Source organism: Leptodactylus fuscus, chromosome 1, assembly GCF_031893055.1.
Source record: "Leptodactylus fuscus isolate aLepFus1 chromosome 1, aLepFus1.hap2, whole genome shotgun sequence".
In the NCBI taxonomy this organism is placed as follows: Eukaryota; Metazoa; Chordata; class Amphibia; order Anura; family Leptodactylidae; genus Leptodactylus; species Leptodactylus fuscus.
Genome location: NC_134265.1, coordinates 334,628,764 through 334,649,398, shown reverse-complemented (window position 1 = coordinate 334,649,398; position 20,635 = coordinate 334,628,764). Strand labels below are relative to the sequence as shown.

The 20,635-nt window shown below is 43.4% G+C and overlaps 1 protein-coding gene across 5 annotated transcripts in view; it reads right to left on the bottom strand.

The window, feature by feature from the left end:
* The window catches only part of CTBP1 (C-terminal binding protein 1), a 195,813-nt gene that overhangs the window by 50,733 nt on the left and 124,445 nt on the right, over nucleotides 1–20,635 (bottom strand). The window contains exon 1 of one of the 5 annotated variants that reach the window (XM_075261129.1): nucleotides 5,835–6,005. The exons of 2 other annotated variants lie outside the window; for them this stretch is intronic. In XM_075261129.1, the coding sequence (XP_075117230.1) occupies nucleotides 5,835–5,874 (40 nt within the window). In that variant the 5' untranslated portion in view covers nucleotides 5,875–6,005. Of the gene's footprint in view, nucleotides 1–4,544; nucleotides 4,650–5,393; nucleotides 5,462–5,834; nucleotides 6,006–20,635 lie in introns of those variants that run through there. 2 more of the 5 variants (XM_075261132.1, XM_075261130.1) reach the window with 2 other exon arrangements.

The following is a 20,635-nucleotide window of genomic DNA, read 5'->3' as shown; positions in this document are numbered from 1 at the left end:
CCCCTTAAAAACAAATCCAAAACTGTTAAAAAAATTTTTTTGAAAAGTCGCCATATTCCGACAGCTGTAACTTTTTTATACGTGCGTGTACGGGGATGCATAGGGCGTCATTTTTTGCGGGACCGGGTGTACTTTGTAGTTCTACCATTTTCAGGAAATGTTATTGCTTTGATCACTTTTTATTCAAATTTTTATCAGAATCAAAACAGTGAAAAAACGGCGGTTTGGCACTTTTGACCATTTTTCCCGCTACGGCGTTTACCGAACAGGAAAAATATTTGTATAGCTTTGTAGAGCGGGCGATTTCGGACACGGGGATACCTAACATGTATGTGTTTCACAGTTTTTAACTACTTTTATATGTGTTCTAGGGAAAGGGGGGTGATTTGAATTTTTAATCCTTTTTTTTTTTGTTTTTAATATTTTTTTTACTTTTTTTAAACTTTTTTTTTTGCATTTATTAGACCGCCTAGGGGTATTGACATGGGTGGGCGGTGTCGCTGATTGTCATAGCGGTGGGGGTTGGCAAACATGGCTGCTCCGGAGCGTTAAAGAGCGCCTCCTGGAGTATCGGTAAGGTGAGGGGCAAAGTGGTAAAGTATATGTATATGTGATTGTGTGGGGTTAGGGGCGAGGCTGTAGAGGGCAATATGAATTTTGTGGCTTGCTATGGTCCAAAGTGTGCAGAGATGGTGGTGTGAGTTTGGGATTTGTGGGGGTCCTGGGAAAAACGTATGTGCGCTATTGTGACGAAAAGTAGCCTATTGCGCAATGGGGTGTATTAACTATGTTTGTGGAAAATTTCAGCCAAATCGGTCGAGCGGGTTTTGCGTGATTGACTAACAAACATCCGAACACACAAACCCACAAACATCCAAACTCACAAACTTTCACATTTATAATATTAATAGGATATATATATATATATATATACATATACATATATATATATATATACATATATACATATATACATATATACATATATATATATATATACATATATACACATATATATATATATACACATATATACATATATACACATATATATATATATATACATATATATATATATACACACATATATACATATATATATATATATACACATATATACATATACACATATATATATATACATATATATATATATACACATATATACATATATATATATATATATATATATATATATACACACACATATATATATATATATATATATATATATATATATATATATATATATATACACACACACTTTAAAATTTACCTATTTTTTTTTATTTTTTTTTTTAAGGGTACCATGTGAAAAACTTAAACGAGTTTTCCCAGGCTTATTAATTGATCATCAACCCTTAGGATTGGTCATAAATTGAAAGCCGGTAAGGGTTGAAAACCCAGGACCCTTAGGATCAGCTGCTTGGAGATCGTATCGCACCGTGAGGCCTCAAATTAAAGCACGGCGCCATACATTATATAGTAGCAGTACATGGTATGGCAGCTTAGCTTATTCATATAGATGGGGACAAGCTGTCAACAGGCCACGTGACCAATAAACACTGATGCTACGTCTACTTTGTAGGACACGTAGCTCCAAGAGGCACTGCTGCTTTTTTTTTTTTTTTTTTTTTTTTTTTTTTAATGTAGATCATGAGCCCCATATAGGGATCACAATGTACATTTCCCCCATCAGTATGTCTTTGTAGAACGGGAGCAAATCCACGCAAACACGGGGAGAACATACAAACTCCTTGCAGATGTTGTTCCTGGCAGGATTCAAACCCAGGACTACAGCGCTGCAAGGCAGCAGTGCTAACCACTGAGCCACCGTGCTGCCCCGAGTCACTGTTGCTTTAAACAGCATTGATCAACAGGGGTCTTGGTATCGGACCCCCACTGATCTTCAATTGATGACCAATCCTAAAGCCCATAAAACCCCTGTAAAAAACTATGATCACGCCACAACCTTACAACCATAGAATATATATCATGTCAAACAAAAATGGCCACCCTTGACCGTAAAGATACCAATAGCGTTAAAAATGTGACGAAGCAGACGCCATGTTTAGTAGGAGCACAGCACAAGCGACATTGACACATGACCCTCCTAGTAACCTCCCCCCACACCTATACAGAAGGCTTGTAGGAAGGGATTTCCTACAGATGAAGGTTAGGGAAGCCGCTTCTTTACAGCCGACAGCTGCGTCTCAAGTCGTCTTAGACGTCATAATCAGCTTTTAGAAACGGGATGGTGAGCAGAAAAACTTAGGAAACAGAGGCAGGCTTCATTTGTGGCCTCATAGACATAGGCGATCATTGGGCTCAGCCCGTACCTTTAATTTCAGAGACACGGATTCATCAGATAACACATAGGAAGCATAAGCCTCAAGGGGCAAATCTCTATAATCTAGTGCCCTGCATGGGCACCATACATGTTAAGTGCAATATGGCCCCATTGTACGAATAGGAGCACATCACCTATAGTCACCTGATCACATGGTGCTAACGCGTTTGTCATTCAGCCATCCCTTGTTATTGCCAAGCCTACCAACGAAATGCATTTGTTGGGCAGCATGTAATACTACATGTAGCCCTATGGATGGGGACCCCCCCGTCCCCCATTATGAAAACCATATTGATCCTAAAAGCTACAGTGATAGCATGTGATCGGATAGATCAAACCCTTTAAGCACCCTTTCACAGCCAGTTGACTTTTAGGCCATGTTGCTTAGCAACACAGAAGGTACCCCGTGGGTGACAAGCGTGTCCTCGTGATACTGATCTATGGAGTCACCCACAAGAAAATGAAGCAGCAAATCGTTTTTGGATGTCTTATCCCAAAAACCATATAGTGGAGGGAAGGAGGGCGTTGGTTGGGATTTAACAATATACAGGATGTGCAGCGAATATTAAACATTCCCAACATTACCCAAAATTCTACGCTGCCCTCGCCACCCACGTGGCCCATTTCCTTTTAGCTGGCCAGCCCAGCTGCGAAAGTGTTAACACCAAAATAGGCTGCAGATTGTTAATGCAGGGTGGGGTCCTCAAAAAGATTAGCTTTTAACACTTTCATGACTGAACAAGACTAGCAGCAATGGGTACATAAAGCCTAAAAGACGCAACTTTTTAGCGCCGGAGGGAAAGAATCGAAAATAAAAAGGGGAAGGGGATTCTAGTCTGACGATTAATGTTTGGTTAATCTTTAGCCATGATCAGGGTCATCTACAAAAGCTGTGCCAAGGCTGCGGGGAAGAAAGGCAAACAGACATACGGATATGTATGGCCCTGTGTGCAGATGGAGCGGCCTTTGGTACCAAGAAGGAACTGATGGACCATAAGCCTATAATACAGATAAAGCAAGGTTGTCCTGGTACAACTCCCACCATGCACGGATGGACTGTAAGTGGGAGAGCCACAGGTTGCAAAGGACAACTGTAATCCAATGGCCCATAAGCAAGATGGCTCGTCATATTTTACATGCTGGATCCAATTTGGACTCGCAGTGAAGTCATTGGTAGCGACCCCCGCCCCCCACAATACACACACGATCATTACATAAGAGAACGATTAGTCCTATGAAAAGCTCACACATAATCCATTGTGACATCACCGCCAGCAACCCTTATACCCTATGCCTGACAAACTCAGCTCTGCTACATCTGTACAACACATAGGAGGGAACAATAGGGACATTTTACTGCATGCAAATACAACCCTGTTGAACTCTGCACCATACACTAGGCAAAGGAGACCGAGAAACAAAGAACAAACAATATAAAATTCCTCGAAGGCACAAGTGGAGCAAAAGCAGCCATTTGTTTACTAGGATACAAGAAGAAAAAAAATCCTAAGCATTGTGGGTAATAGAATCCCGTTTGTCGCCTTCAAACATGAAACAGGTTTGACACCCTGAATTCTTCAAAGCCTCCACCCTATAGAACAAACCTTCTGTAAAGATCTAGAAGGAGCAGTGGACTTCTTTATATGTAAATAGGGTTGATGAAGGAAGAAGCCTTAGGGGCGACGTGTGATCAGCCATTGTTTCTGGCCTGGGACAGGGTGAAACATTAACAGATACTGGAATAGATCAACACAGTTCAAAAAAACTAATTAAAAAAAAATACATCTGCATACATCTAAAATTCAAAGTTTAGAAATTGAACATTTTTTGGATGTTTTTAAAATTTAAACATTTAAAATTTGAAATATTTTGCATTAAAAAACCCAAACCCACACAACATAACTGGGTTATAACCGGTGGCTTCAATGTACCCACAGCTGCCGCAGTCTTAATAGAGCTGACTGCTGCACAAAAGACAGGAAATTCATGAATATCTGATCTGTAGGGAGCAAGCGACCCAGTGTTGCTCTCTTATTGCTATCCAAAGGTCTCCATGTACCATACGAGTGACCCATGCCAAGCTCTATAGGCGTACAAATCTACTAAATCATCATGTACTTTAAAAGCCCATCCCTGGGAGCAGAGGGGTTAAACAGATATACCCCTTTGCAGAGCAGGTTTTAGTGTAACTTACATTTTTCCGCCGCCAAGGGGAAAAAGTTCCAGGCGTGCATTCTAAGCACCAAATAACCACTAGATGTAATTTCCTTCTGACGAACTTCAAGCCACCGCTTTAATTTTTAAATGCCAAAAAAAAAAAAAAAATATTGCAAAATTTTTCTTTAAATCGTCCCAGAGGTGGAAAATATCCCTTGTTTGTACCAGCAGTACTCGTAAATCCTATGGCAGGCAAGGACTTGAAAGCATCTGATGTACAGATGAAAGATCCATTCACGGGTCCTTAGAAATAGAGAAAAGCTCCAAAAATAAAATCCACAAAAATCATATTTTTTGAATTTCAGAGTAAAAAATTTTTTTCTTTTTTTTTGCTGGTCTCTCCAGGAATCAGCTATTGCAAATCAAGAAATTTTTTTTTTTGCTGATCCTAGCAGTATTTTTTTTCCCTTCGCCCGAACAGATTTTATTTCCTCTCTCGGAAAGTTCTTTAAAAAAAAAAAAAAAATTTTTTACACATAGCCACACACACTATTTTTTTTTTCATCTGGGATTATGATCTCAACTTAATGTGGTTGTACTGCCAAGGGGTGGGGGGAGAAGAAAAAAAAAAAAAAAAAGAAGGAGGGCAGGAGTGTAAGCCAGTTCCCTTTTCAGCCTGTTAAAAAAAAAAAAAAAAAAAATTTCCTCTGCTAGGAAACCAACATGTGTCAATTGTAGTGGAACAACTCATTTAACCCCTCTTTTACCAGGGCCTCAGGCCCACTTCCAAATGGCAACAACAGCATTAAACCCAATCAAAGCAATTCAATCAAAAACAAAAATATTCCTAGTAAAAAAAAAAAATTAAAAAAATTCCCCGTATTACCTGCAATCCACAGAATGTCCAGAGACAAGTTTTAATGCCTGATACTCATGCAGCCATAACCCAAATACATGCAAAATGCATAAAAAAAATTAAAAATCAAATTAAAAAATGGGGCACAGGAAGCAAATAAAAAAAAAAAAAAATTTCAAAAGAATTTAGAGCAATGCAGCAGATAGGATTCCGCCAGCTGTTAATGCACCGCATAACGCTCCATCAGCATAGCTGGGATATAAATAATCCTTTTATTCTGCATAGGGGGGAAAAAAAAAAACCCGCACTCACTCTTCTCATTGACTCAGACACACAAAAGCCAGAGAGGAATGAAGCCAGGGATAGAGGGAGAGGAGGGGGATGGGACATGCAGCTCACACAACAACAATGTATCCACAAAGTAACAAGAAAAGAACAATGAAATGAGTTTTAATGTGGCATGAGCATTACCTAGAGGCAACCCCTTGTTTAGCAAGTGAGAACTTCCCATTGAGGTGTGTGTCCAGCCTCTCTAAAAATGACTGAGATATGGAAAATTAATCCCAAGCATATGGCCGCCACTTCAATTTTTCCCAGAAGTAAGACACACACACACAGGCATACACACTGCCCAAATGCGACTGTCTCTGCAAGAGTGGGAGAGGCGGGAGGGGAGGAGACAACTTCTGCCACACGAAAAAATCTCATGGTTCTGGGCGGCCTCTGCACAGGGAAAGGGAGGCGGGAGGGAGCAGGAAGAAGAAGAAGAAAAACATAAGGACATCACTTATTTCTCTGGGTCTATATCCTTCTATAGCACAGACTTATTCTGCAGCGCCTTACAGATATTGTCGTCACTCATTATCACTAGTCCGTTAGGCTAAATTCTCTATCACCAAGTCTTTAGAATGTGGGAGGAAAATCTAGGAAAACATTGAAGGAAAATATTTGGGTTAAGGAATCAGCGATTGAGGGAATATTTGTAGATTTAAGACGCCCATATTCTTGTATTCTACAGGTGAGGGGGCTTCCTGGGTGTTCACCCTTCACCTGTAAACAGGCTTGGTTTCCATTTCAATACATATAGGGCTGCCGGAGTCACAGGTCACTATCACAGTCAATAGGTCATTTTCTATTTTTGTAGGTTTTCACAAATCCTGCAGCTTATGGGAGACGGGAACACTGGTGCCCCTTGGGTGCAATACATTTGTGAAAAATTGATGTTTTTTTCACAGTTGTTTTGCACTTTGGTCATCTGACTATAGCCTAAATATTAAGGGCAGTGTTCGCAGGCCCCAGCAGGAGGCGCCGTCACACATTTCGTGAGGTTTGACAGTACACAATACAGTACACAGGTCTATTCTTCCCATCAAGACTGTGATACAGTATGGAACCTCATGGGGCCGTGAAGAACCAGTATTACCAGTTATGCAGAGCAGTTCTAACCATAGGGCAAACTGTGCACTTGTACTAGGCCCCATGGTAGTCGGGGCACCCTGAGCGGGGCAGCAGCAGTAGATCCCAATTTCAACTCTACATCGTTGGGATACAGTGAAATACCATAGTGGAGCACAGAGCCATCAGCTCCACCATTCAGGCCTCTATTAGCAATGTCTGAGGCAGGGAGGCACGAGGAGCACACAGCCAGAAACTGAACTAGAGCCAGAAACGGGGATGGGGTAAATATGTCGGGTCACGGGTAAAGGGGCATATTGTATGGAAGCTCTAAAGAGCATTATAACATATACACACACACCACAGCATATTATCTATGTCAATGCCACCAAGGGGTATTATGCTATGAATTGAAGGGCACCATTACTGTTAGGGCACAAAAGGGCATGACAAGAATAGGCAGAGTTAAAGGGGACATTGGTGGATATCGGGGCACAGCTTAAGACTGTTTCACTTCAGCACATGAGTGTCGACAGTGGTGGCCCATAGAGAAATTTAAGGGGGCACTCCAAAAACTGAAACCCCTGCCTGAAAAGTGATACTCCTGCCAAGTGAAAGGTCTAAAGGAGCAGTGCACAACGAACCCCTGTGTTGGGTACCTACCTCTGGACCCTGCACCAGGCGTAACAGTATAACATTTGCCTGAAGTGTTCCTTTAAATAAAGCCGTCCTTCCCGGATGAACCACATGTATTAGTCAAACCCAAATTCTACTGCCAAGAAACCAAAAATTATAGGGTCACTGTCGGGTCTCATAGCAGTGATATAGCTGCTGCGGCTATTGGCAGGGTAACAGGACAAAATGTATGTTTTTTCTAGGAATTGTGGACAGCGATGTCACAGAGTCACAGTGTGGCCCCCCAGGAACGCTCTGTATGGCCTCCATCCACTAACAGCCCCACAGCGACCACACAACACATGGAATCTATTCTGCTTGCCAAGTGGACGTTACAAATTAATAACCCCCTCCCGTATACGGAGCCCTGGATATATAGCTGTGAGGAGAGGGGCGACGACACGGCATGAAATATTTTTGGTTTTCTATTTCTAGCACTTCCTGTGAAATTTGCAGTTTCATTCTGAGTCCTCAGATGCAGATGTAGAATATGGGTGTAACTTAGATGATCAGTCATCTCCCCCTACCACGATGAATCTCTTGTGGATCAAACTCGAACATCTTTCCTTATAACTCTATATTGTGCTGTTCCTCTATTGTTCCTCCTAGAAATGGATAAATTGACAAGAAGAATGGTTCATTAAGTTGTCCTCAGCTCTGACTGGACAGCGAGTGTACAATGATACCCGCCAACTGTTAACACCCAGATGTCTATACATTTAATTTCCAGGAGGAACAACAGAGGAACAATAAAATGCAGCAATGACATCACTTGCACCAATAACACTCCTCCCTGGGCCTCCAAAGTATAATTTCACTTCTGGTTCGTATCAAACTTTGACCCTAAAATGAATCCAGAACCTAAGCCACCTGAACCAAAATGAATTTTGGAGGTTCGCCCATCGGAGCTGCAATGCTGGACCGATTGGTTGTTACCACCCGAATAGAATATCTGCCACAGATACAGACCCCACAGGGGAACTCACCCAGCTTTCCCATATTCCTGAACAAGCAACCCGTTCATTTTACGCCACAATACATCCCCCATTTCTATTTCGCTGCCAAAGGGCACACAGCTTTCCCAGAAACAGATCTTAAGGGATATTCCCACCAAACGATGACTAATGGTAAATGCTGGAGTAATGGTGTGTAAGCGATAGTAGGCCAGAGGCCTGGTGGTAATGGTAAATGCAGCCGCCATGATTTGCATTCAGTTTCATAGGAAAAGAAGATTGTGGGGGGGGGGAAAAAAAGTGAGGGCTGTGACATGAAACAAAGATTTTCCCTTTTTTTTTTCTCTAAGATACGTTAGCTGGCGTGGTCAGCTGACTTCAATAACGCAGAAGACTGAACTGTATGCATCTATTAAAGGAACAATCAGGCCTAAATAAAGGCCGCAGACCGCCAGGCCTAGTAACGGCTGCTGCGCTTATCGCTGCACTAAATCCCCCTCCTCTGCGGCTGCTGGACACCAAACACCACCCCAGCAAGTTCTACTGCAAGGCTGCGCCTAGAAACATGGTCTCCAGGAAGTCGGAGATGAATAACCGCATTATGTGGCTGCACAGAAAAGTTTCAGGGCTAAAAGCAGATTTTCATTTTACGGTAGTTCCTGCCGCAGTAAGTGCTTCCTATCCCCGGAGCTGAACTCTCAGTAGAAGATCACAAGGCCATACATTATTTATAAGGTGGCAATCTCTAACGTCCAGACTGCAAATCTGCCAAGATACTCAGTGATACAACATTCCCAACAAGGTAGATTTACCATTCAGGACTGTGGAAAAGCTGGGTGACAACCTTGTATTAGCCCCTGTGCATTCTAATGCTGCATCACTGTATAATTGTGCAGATTTGCCATTCAGAAGCCTAGGAAAGTTGGGCTATCGAGACAAGATTAAGAGAGAGATTTTAACCCTTTCGTAACAGGTTAATCACATGAGGTACGGGTGATGAGAATGCCACAAAAGGCCATTACCAGGATGAACCAGAATGCCAACCCTTGTCGACTAGTTCAGGGGGTAGAGCCCAATTCATGGGGTTGTGTGGTGTCCATACGCTGCACACATGCTCTGTACCTACAAGGCTCGATGGTGCCCTGTATTGCTGCCCTCCTTATTGTGTACCATATTAGTGCCCACATAAGTCAGTGCAAAAACCCATAATAAAAAATAAAATTTATAGAATTTATTTATTTCACGCAGTCCGATTACCAACACATGGGATCTGCAGAGACTAAGGGTGGTCAAATACGATATGCCCCCAAACTATCCCACCAAATGATGGAGATACCACCTATCCCTACCATCAGGCAGGCACAGAGTATGGTGAACATGCAAGCTCTTGCCCCCATCGTGACTTACAGGCACAAGAGTTGGCATGTGAATGTTGCCAAAAATCCCGGCAGCACTCTGTAGCTGGAAGTAGTGCTCATGGCGATCTGGGCCAGATGAAGAATAAAGGGGATGTGAGCAGCTACAAAATAGAAGCAATAACTTATAAGTCAGGAATAGACTGACCACGACTAGAGATGAGCGAGTACTATTCAAAACACCCGTTTCGAATAGCATGCACCCATAGAAATGAATGGACGCAGCCAGCACACAGGGGGTTAAGCAGCAAAGTCCGCGTGCTGGCCGCTTCCATTCATTCCTATGGGTGCGTTCTATTCGAAACGGCTGTTTCGAATAGTACTCGCTCATCTCTAACCATGACCAGTCCCTTATCCTATATGGAGTGGAAAGACACCCTGTAGAGTGCCCATAAGGCTGTAAGGCTCTAGTATTAAGTCATGGCACGGTGGCATCAACGTACAGCTATGGCGATACTATTCAGACAACAGCTACAGTATTCAGGCACTATAGGGCAGAGATTTGGAGGTATACATCAGAAAGAATGACTATTATTTGGGAGGGGGTACAAGATTCACAACCATGATAACCAGTGAAGGTCACCTCCAGCTATCATTTCACACTCATTACAGTATTACGCAATATATGACACATTTACTTCAACAATCCCCTACACATTCAGTCGTTTCCATTAATTCCCATAATTCAGCGATTGCGGCGTTTTGACACTTTATAATAACACCTCATGTATGGATTCAATTAACCCCTTCAGTAACTAGATCAGATTTACTATTGGGGGGGGGGGGGTTCACAATATAACCTGACAGATATCACCTCAGAAGATTCTGCCATGGACTAAAACCACCCTCACTAGTCTCAAGGGTGCTCACTACTAACTCTGGATTGACTTTGGGCGACTAAATAATTGCCATGTGTCGGGTTTCAGAAGGAACCTCGATGGGATACGGCTTAGATTTCACCACACACCAACAAAAGAGTAGTGGGATACCATAGGCTTCTATGGGGCCCTACTGTAAACCTGTGGATTAAATGCAAAGGCACACCAGCCATGTTCCATAAGATGCCATTTTGGAGGTGTTCTACCCTAGAACCATTGATACCGGAGAAGAGTACTTCCAACATATGGCCCCCAACAGAAGGAGAATGTAGCCAAATGGGACTCTGTAGGCCAACGGCAGTCACTATATACTTAGGGGCTCGGTTGTCAAGTTCGGACTTTGTAGACCCTTCAAGGAGGAAAGGCTCATTCCAGATATGGATCCACTTCTGTCACAACCCAAATATAGACAAGACAACCCCAGTTTCTGTAAACTGCACCCTTTGCACTACCACAGCAACATCTGGCCAGAGTTTGTAAGGACCCCACTGGGCTCCAGTGTAGCGTGTAAGCTCCAGGCCCTGGCAAGTTTTTCGTGCCCATCTTGGCCAATTTTATACATGACACTATGTGGCTTTAGTAGAGCTCGATAGTTACAAGACTTCTCACCATACTAAACATTCACACCTGGGTCTTGTGAACGCTGTCATTCTCGCATCCATGTGTCAGTTTCACAACGTGTTTCACACGGTCGTTTCTACACGTAGAATTACATGTCACCTAGGAAACGCTTAAGGACCGCAACCTTTTTTTTTTAGTTCTGGCAATTGAGAATAGAAAATGCACGCTGCCAATGGTATAGGTTTGCCTTGTCCGCATGGCGAGTAATATTTTCATTGAGGACATTTTTTTGGAAAAAATAAAAATATCCAGAGAAATTAATGAAAAAATAAATTTTGTGCATAACTGATGGGATTTCCTAGACTACTTGCAAAGAAGACTCAACATACTAGAACAACATCTGCCACCCCATAGGTCTTGCACACGTATGGTAATATTTTGTGGATCGGATCAAGGTCCTAGGGGGCGCAGAAGGAGCACATGTACCCAAGCGGTGGTGCCCAAGGAACCCAAAGGCCATTCTGCCACATCATAACACCTAAGTACCGATAGGTGGGGGCCCAGATTATTTTCTCATTAAAACAGATTTTGTACTGTGGCCCAGGAGATTTCTACCTCTGGGTGCGATCTATATAATCCAAGTCCTGTATTTTGGCCATCGACAAGACTCCATGCAGCTCGGTGTTATTCCATTTCTTAACAATACAAGATTGCTCCCAGTACCTATTAGAGATGAGTTATTATAGTAATTTATATGTTTCTGTATCTCGTAGGCCGAGGCAATAATTATGTATATAGGGAAGAGTATAAAGCGGAGGTATTTATCATGGTAAATTAAGAGTATACCGAGGAGCGAGTACTTAAGACACTCCATATAATAGTTAATATTGAAGTGAAGGATTCCCCTCTGGTCAATAATGTACAAAATCCAACCAGGTGGATAAATATATAAACCAAACTGCTCCCCAACCTACCGAGCGGAGGACTAAGGCACCATAAATAACATCTAACTATAGTACTACATCTCATATCTGAATAGTCAAACACCATAGGAAAGCACCTGGAAAAATTGTTAGATTACTAGTCCTAGTAACGGGCCCAAGTTGTCAACATGACCGTATTGGTACGCTTTGATCCCCTGTATTATGCACTGCCATGACAGACATAGCACAGTACTAGTTGAATATTGCATACCTCCCAACTTTTGAAGAGCAGAAAGAGGAACAAAATGTGCGGTGCGTGTAGCGGCAAATTAAGCTCTGCCCACTTTTATGTTAACTCCACCCATTCTCATTCATTTTTCATGTGCTCCCACACAGTACCCCTACAGTCACCTGTAAATTATATATCCCCCTCCATCTCTCCCCTAGTTTCATATACACCCTTCATCTGCCCCTAGTTTCATGTCCCCCCTCCATCTCTGTCCCCAGTTTCATATCCCTCCAATTTCATGTCCCCCCTTCATCTGCCCCAGTGTCATGCCGTCCCCTCCCCCTTCATCTGCCCCAGTGTCAGGCCATTCTCCCCCCTCCCCCTTCATCTGCCCCAGTGTCATGCCATTCTCCCCCCCTTCATCTGCCCCAGTGTCATGCCGTTCTCCCCCCCTTCATCTGCCCCAGTGTCATGCCGTTCTCCCCCCCTTCATCTGCCCCAGTGTCATGCCGTTTTCCCCCCTTCATCTGCCCCAGTGTCATGCCATTCTCCCCCCCTTCATCTGCCCCAGTGTCATGCCACTCTCCCCCCCTTCATCTGCCCCAGTGTCATGCCATTCTCCCCCCCCTTCATCTACCCCAGTGTCATTCCATTCTCCCCCCCTTCATCTGTCCCAGTGTCATGCCATTCTCCCCCTCCCCCTTTATCTGTACCAGTATCATGCTGTTCCCCCCCCCCCCCCTTCATCTTCCCACAGTTTCATGGGCCCCCTACATTATGTTTCACCTTAATATTTAACACAAACAAACACATTCACCTTCCATCGCTCCCCCCCGCTCTCTCCCTCATACACATAGTTGTAGGCGCAATGTGATGTCCTATGGACGCCGATGAGTTGAAATCAGGACATACCTCCCGCCGACCGGGACAGGACACCGAAATCGTGAGTGTCCCGCAGAAATCGGGACGGTTGGGAGGTATTATAATATACTAGTACTAAACAGACACCTCCTTCCCCAACTGCTTTGAGGGTCCATTGAGAGTTGTTTATAAACATGTCTAGGTTAGGCCCGATCGTGTAGTACATGATCAATAACTCTAAGGCCACATTCTGGCTGTGATCGGATCGGATATCTGTTGCGTTTCTATGACCCAGGTGTCCATCATCTCTGAAGTTAGGAGCCCCGTCAGGTTCTCTGTATGGGGACAGAGTCACCGGAAAGCAAGGCCTCAAGCCTTGTAGATGACTATATTGGTGGTCCATGTCCCACTTTGTGTTCTTCCCAGGATATACAGATTATATCCAGGCTCTATCTCAAGGACTGTGTAAATCCGGCCTAGAGATGAATACGTCCTTCCCAAACATGGCCATATACATTAGATCCGCTGAACCTGATCTAGATTTAAGAGTCTAACCAGTCAGCTCAGCCTTGACTTTTTGGAAATGGAATACAATATTAAAGCTCTGCCATGTTTGGTTTTGCTTTACCACCATTATAATAAATTTGCCCCATTCACTTTTAACAAGCTCATGGGAGACTCTACCGCCAATAGGTGACTGGCGTAAGGAGGAGGTCGGACATACAAGATGGCCGTCACCATGGACTATATATGTCTGGGCGGTCAAATCTTATCCCTGTAGCTTCAGATACAAGGAGCCAGCTGTTACTATAGCCAGAACCCCTATAGCTAATAAACCGCCCCTGCCTAATGTATCAGCCCCAGTTACAATAATAAGAGGTCATTGGGGGGCACAATGCATAAAAACATAATGGGTAAAAACCCTGGAAATAAACCTGCCCCTGCGTGTATGAATAGGGACCAATACTACTCACCCGTGTAGTGATTTTTCATATTTTTTAATATTCTGCTTTTCTTTACAAAAAGATTAATACTAATGTCTGAATACGGCCGAAAGGAATTTCAATGGATATTTCAGGTTTTGTTACCGCATTTGTACAAGCGACCATCTCCAGTCATGACAAATATTTAAGAAAATTGTCAAACGGTTAAAAATACCTTGAGACGTTGTCGGCCGTTGCCATAGTGACATTTTCATGTCCAGCAAGCGGTTATATATAACCTAAGAAACATCACATTAATTAGTCTGCATTGACCTTGGAGACCGAGCGCTCCAATAAGTGACTATTCACATTTAGTAATAATGCAGGACTCCCCCATGCTGATAATCACCTATAAAGCACTCCAAGAATGTGCCAGTCCACACCCAGTCCTCGCCACAAGTGACGCTCAGAAGAAAGCGGCTATTTATAATCCCTTTCATCTAGGCCGCATGAATTCCTGCACTCGCATTTACTGATTTATGCTAAATTTTACAAAAAAAAAAAAAAAAAAAAAAAAGGTTGACTTTGAATGTCAGATTTTTTTTAACGACCGTTTTGCACCTGTTGTTGTGTGCATCTCACCTTGTTCACACCTGCGTTAATATTCCGTCCGGGGGAGTCCACATGGGGACCCCCCAAACAGAATACCAAACGCAATTATAAGCAGTGCGCAGTGAAAGCACACGGATCCCTATAGACTATAATGGGGTCTGTGTGCTTGCCGCCAGATCTCTGCACTGAACACGCAGGCAGGAAAGTAGTTCACAATCTACTTTCCTGTCTGCATGATTTGTGCAGGGCAGCGCGTGGCAAGCACACGGACCCCATTATAGTCTATGGGGATCCATGCGCTTTCACTGAATATCACGTTTGTTATTCCGTTCGAGGAGGGACCCCATGCAGACTCCCCCAGACTGAATACCAACGCAGATGTGAATGAGGGGTTAGTCTTAGGTGTAGGACACACATTGTAAGTTTTGTCCAGCAATTTTTGGCTGACATTTCAAAATGAAGACTCCAATGCAGATGGGAACCCAGTATACGCTTTAATCGGAAGACTTAGGTGCAATTTACCAATAGACTTCTGGCCCGAAAAATGTAAAAATTTTAGTGTTGAGTTACACTAAGGCTGGGTTCACATCTGCACCTGGACTCCATTCCCCACTCTGCTTGAGAAGTCCTGCAAGTAAGACTACACACTTTTTTTGGATGGAAACCTGGCAGACCCCATTATATTAAATAGGGGTCCGTGGGTTTCCATGAATAGCTGCTTTTTAACCATAGTGGGTTTACATTTTGGGTCCCCAAGTGGACCGGTATAAATGAAACCTGAATGTAGGTGTGACCCTGTTGTAAGAGTATGCTCACAGCAGGAACTTTATTCCACCTCTGCTCCCTCGCCACCTACCAGCCCTCTGACTTTCCGCAGTTTTTACTCACCTTACATGAACAGGGCCATATCAGCAGAATCGGTAGTAAGAATGAGCAGGTAGCTAATATTTCTCAGCATCCCCCCCTACCCCATTGAGAACAGCTGCAAATACACGGCGGAATTTGTTGAGGAATCGGCCTCGGTGCTAAATTATACCATGTGAACATACCCTTGAAGTGTCCCTTAAGTTTCATTTTACACTTTTTTTTTTTTTTTTTTTGCAAATACCATCCTAACCACGTGTGATGACCCTACATCACCATGGATCCCTGGTCGTCTGGCTATGGCAGGATTTGTGGTGGCCGCCAGTACTACAGTATATGGCGCCACTACACGGTGTACAGAGCCACTACGCTTCCCAGGAGCAGGGTCTACAGAAAATGATCAGTGGCGATGCCAGTTGTCAGACCCACCCTGATCTGATATTGATGAAGGCCTATTCTTAGGCTAGGTTAATATCTACTCTTGGACAATCCCTTTAAGAAACTTAACAGTTGGCGACGCTCCAACATGAAATGGCTGATAAAAGAACAAAGCCATCTCAGTGCAAACATCTTGGACTCTGCAGTATAAAATCCATTTCACTTGACACAGCTATGTAGTAAGCAGCCTGGAGATTAGGACATCTCATCAGCACCGGCATGTAATTGATCTGCTCACAGGGAAACTGACAGCAGGCACGCTCACATACATTTGCCCCAGGGCAAGAGAGATGTCAGCCGAGACAGATTGCAGGTAACAGGTCTCTGTATGCAATGCATCCAGGGTTAGTTTAAAGAAAAAGGGTCGTGTGAATATAGACTGACGAATCCTGTGTCGGAAGAGCGCAGCTCCTGATGTGTCACATCTCTGGGGAAGGCAGAGTCTCACATTTTCCGCAGCTTGCTCCAGGTTATAGAGGATTGCAGGCAGAACAATCCAGAATTACAAGTATCATTACTACAGGAGAGTTACATTCTAGTTACCGCAGCTGCTCTACCCAATTTCTGTAGGATGCCAAAAGCACGGTAATGATCCACTAATGACTTGTGAAAGGAGCTTTGCTACTTTGGGGAGTTAGATGCCAGGAGTAATTGGGTAGCAACACAATATACCCATAACTAGAAAAACCAATAGTCTAGGATTTATGATTATAGAAATCCCCATATATTTATATGCTGTAAGTGATTATATAATCTGTATAAACAGTTGTGTCACTTACTTATCCTGTACTGATCCTGAGTTACATCCTGTATTATACTCCAGAGCTGCGCTCACTATTCTGCTGGTGCAGTCACTGTGTACATACATTACTTATCCTGTACTGATCCCGAGTTACATCCTGTATTATACTTCAGAGCTGCACTCACTATTCTGCTGGTACAGTCACTGTGTACATACATTACATTACTTATCCTGTACTGATCCTGAATGAATCTTGTACACAGTGACTGTACCAGCAGAACAGTGAGCGCAGCTCTGGAGTATCATACAGGATGTAACTCAGGATCAGTACAGGATAAGTAATGTAATGTATGTACACAGTGACTGCACCAGCAGAACAGTGAGCGCAGCTCTGGAGTATAATACAGGATGTAACTCAGGATCAGTACAGGATAAGTAATGTAATGTATGTACAGAGTGACTGTACCAGCAGAATAGTGAGCGCAGCTCTGGGGTATAATACAGGATGTAACTCAGGATCAGTACAGGATAAGTAATGTAATGTATGTACACAGTGACTGCACCAGCAGAATAGTGATATATCTCATGATCAGTACAGTATATTATACTCTAGAGCTGCGCTCCCAGTTCTGCTGGATGTTGCAGAAATCATTTAGCAGCTTGTTTACAAGACACACCCCATAGATCCCATATGAGATGCTTTATTGCATTCTGCCCCAAAACCTCGTTACTCTACTGAGGGTAGTGCACCAGCAGTCCATGGTCCAAACACTGACTGTGGTCACCTGCTGTCTGGACCTTGCTCTCACACAGCAGCATTTGAGAGAAAGATATCCCAACCACTGTCCCTTCTGCACACATGTATCACAGTAAGGGATCAGTAGGGATCGGCAGTCATTTCTGCCGTGTATATAGGAGCAGCATGAGCTTAGGCTTTGCTGCTGTGCAGGCACCAGGAGCAATTGCCATTCCAATGATCAGAGAGCCATCAGAAAGCATGCCCAAACCAAACCAACTGCACTGATAGAAAACAAGGCTCTGTGGTGTCTGGTAAAATCTGGCACTAATGGGGGCTTAGTTTGATCCTTGTTATGGGGACCCCTCTTATGTACTTGGGTACTTCATACAGAAACCATATAATAGGCACTAGAGCCTAGATCAGCCCCCCTTCCTTCCCCTTCCCACATTTTGCATCCATTTTCTGCAGGAATTACACTTTATGGATAAGGAGAATTCATATCGACAGTGAAATTGTTTTGCAAAAGTGGATACTTGAGCCTTGCGCCGTCCCCTCCAGGGTGTGATCACGCACTTATACCAAGATCTTTCCTTGATGTTGTGTAAATTACATTGCAGTAACCCTTCAAGAAAGAATTGATCACAGTAGTATTACAGTACAGGCAGCGGTCTCGGACAACTAGAGGATATCGACCCAGAGAGCTGTCCACATGCCGCTGTGGATTAATGCTCATTGGCCATTTGTTATCTCCTTCTGATCACTTAAAGGGCTAAAGAAGAGGAGGAAAAAAAAATTGCATCAGGTCCTGCTTTGTTCACGAGTTCCATTCGTGCATTGCTATGCCAAATCATAGGTGCTCAGTGGAGGACCCAAATACAGTTTTTATACCAGAGCCGCACCTCAGATGAGTCTTCATGGAGATTAGCAGAGGACCTATCATGGACCAATGCCCCTGAGATCAGCAACTAGCGACTGCTCGCCAGTGCTGGAGAGTGGCAATATGGCTGCTCCCCTGTGGTCAATTGGATGCGGACAGGGCAGACAAACACCAACCCCCTGCACCTCATCCGAAGCCAATATACAGAGAACAGAGCTGGAAGCAGATAGCTGTGTAGTGGTTGTGCCGAGATATGCAGAAAGGAACCCAATAGAGGGGGCTATGCCTGCACCTGTCATTTACTGTCCATTGCTCTCATCCTATAACGGATGCGAGCAACTGACATACTGTGGTAATGTCAATGCCTCCTTGGCACTGGACAGATTAACCCAGAGACATCTAAGGTTCAGTTCACATTAGTGCATGGGTTTCCACTTGGGGATCCCCGAACAGAAACCTAACCCGCAAAAAAAAAAAAACCCCACCTTACCTTAGGAAACCCGGTGACCCCATAGACTATAATGGAGAAGTGAACGGAATGGCCCACACGCATGTGAACCAGGCCTATGGGGCCACCTCCTTCCCAGTATTTATACACCCCACAAAAAGTTTTGATAATATCTTTTATATAGAATGACAAGCCACTCAAGATTATAAAAATTTGGTAAAATTTCTGCACTAAATTTTCTTTAAATTCATGATCTCTGTTCTTTGGCAAAAACTGCCCAGGACCTTGAAAAAGGTCATCAAAAAAAGGTCAACTTCTCTGTTCCTTCTCCCTTGGATATATATAGCCAGATAAATAATGCCATAATATCAGACTCCACTCTCTAATCCCAGGTGAAATTAATGGTAAGGATAAGAAGCGATGCATTATTGATGATAATAAAGTGCGCTGGAACGTCTTTCATCACCACAAGGACAGCGCTGGATATTTGTGCAGGGCTTTGCATATTTTGAAACCTAATAGCCCCCATAAATAATGAAACCTCCCAGTGTTCGAGAAAATATACGGAATATATGTCATAGATACGAGCCTCAGTCAGAGTGCACACCAAGTACATCACCCAGAATACTAAATATAATCATGTTGGACAGTGATCGATGTCCTGGAGAACCCCTTTAAGATCATACATACCGTATATACTCGAGTATAAGCCGAATTTTTCAGCCCAGTTTTTGTGCTGAAAAAGCCTCCCTCGGCTTATACTCGAGTCAGCAAAAAATAAAAAATGTAATTTTCTCTTCTTTTAGGGAAGGGGGGGGGGGGGGGGGGGGACGGTCTATGACCAGCCACAATATCAATGTATAGAATCTCCCATAAAATAGAGCAAAAAATTAAAAAAATAAAAGTAATACATGCAAAAGTAGAAAATGACTGCAAAACACGTACACATTAGGTATCCCTGTGTCTGACAGTGCCCGATCTACTGAATATAGGGGATCTGCAGTGCTCCTATTCCGTCGGGAAGGGGTTAATAGGAGCACTGCAGATCCCCTATAGTCAGCCAGGCTGAGTTCCAAGTGGGGGAAGAAAAAACCCAGTCCTCAAGCTCAGGGAAGGGGCAGACAGACAACCAAAACACCCCCTCCCCTTCCCCAGCACCCAGAGACTACTGCACCCAAAAACTCCGACCATTTTAATTTTTTAAATTTTCCAGTAGCTGCTACATTTCCCCCCCTCCCTCAGCTTATACTCGAGTCAATAAGTTTTCCCAGTTTTTTGTGGTAAAATTAGGGGACTCGGCTTATATTCGGGTCAGCTTATACTCGAGTATATACGGTACCATATTACTATAACATTCTGCAACTGTGGGGTGGGATTCAAGTAAAAGGATTACCTAACCATTTTGACTAGCCATGGTATATGGCCATATTTCAGGTCTGTTATACAGAGAATATAGTGGTACGTGAAGGAACTATAGGGCTGCAGATATAGAGCCTACAGGCATAACCAGAGGCTGAAGGGCCCTGGTGCGAAAGTCCTGCTTGGGCCTCCCACAGCAATTTTCTCCCCTTGTGATACAACCTTTCCCCTCCCCCAGAATCTGCCCTTGACTATACTCAGACCAGTTGTTCCATTTGGCATAAAAAGGTTAATTTTCTCTTTTTTGACAGTGGAAGGCTAAGCGTCCTACATTTTCTCACTCCAGTTCACCAGAGGACAGGGGTAACAAATTTACAATG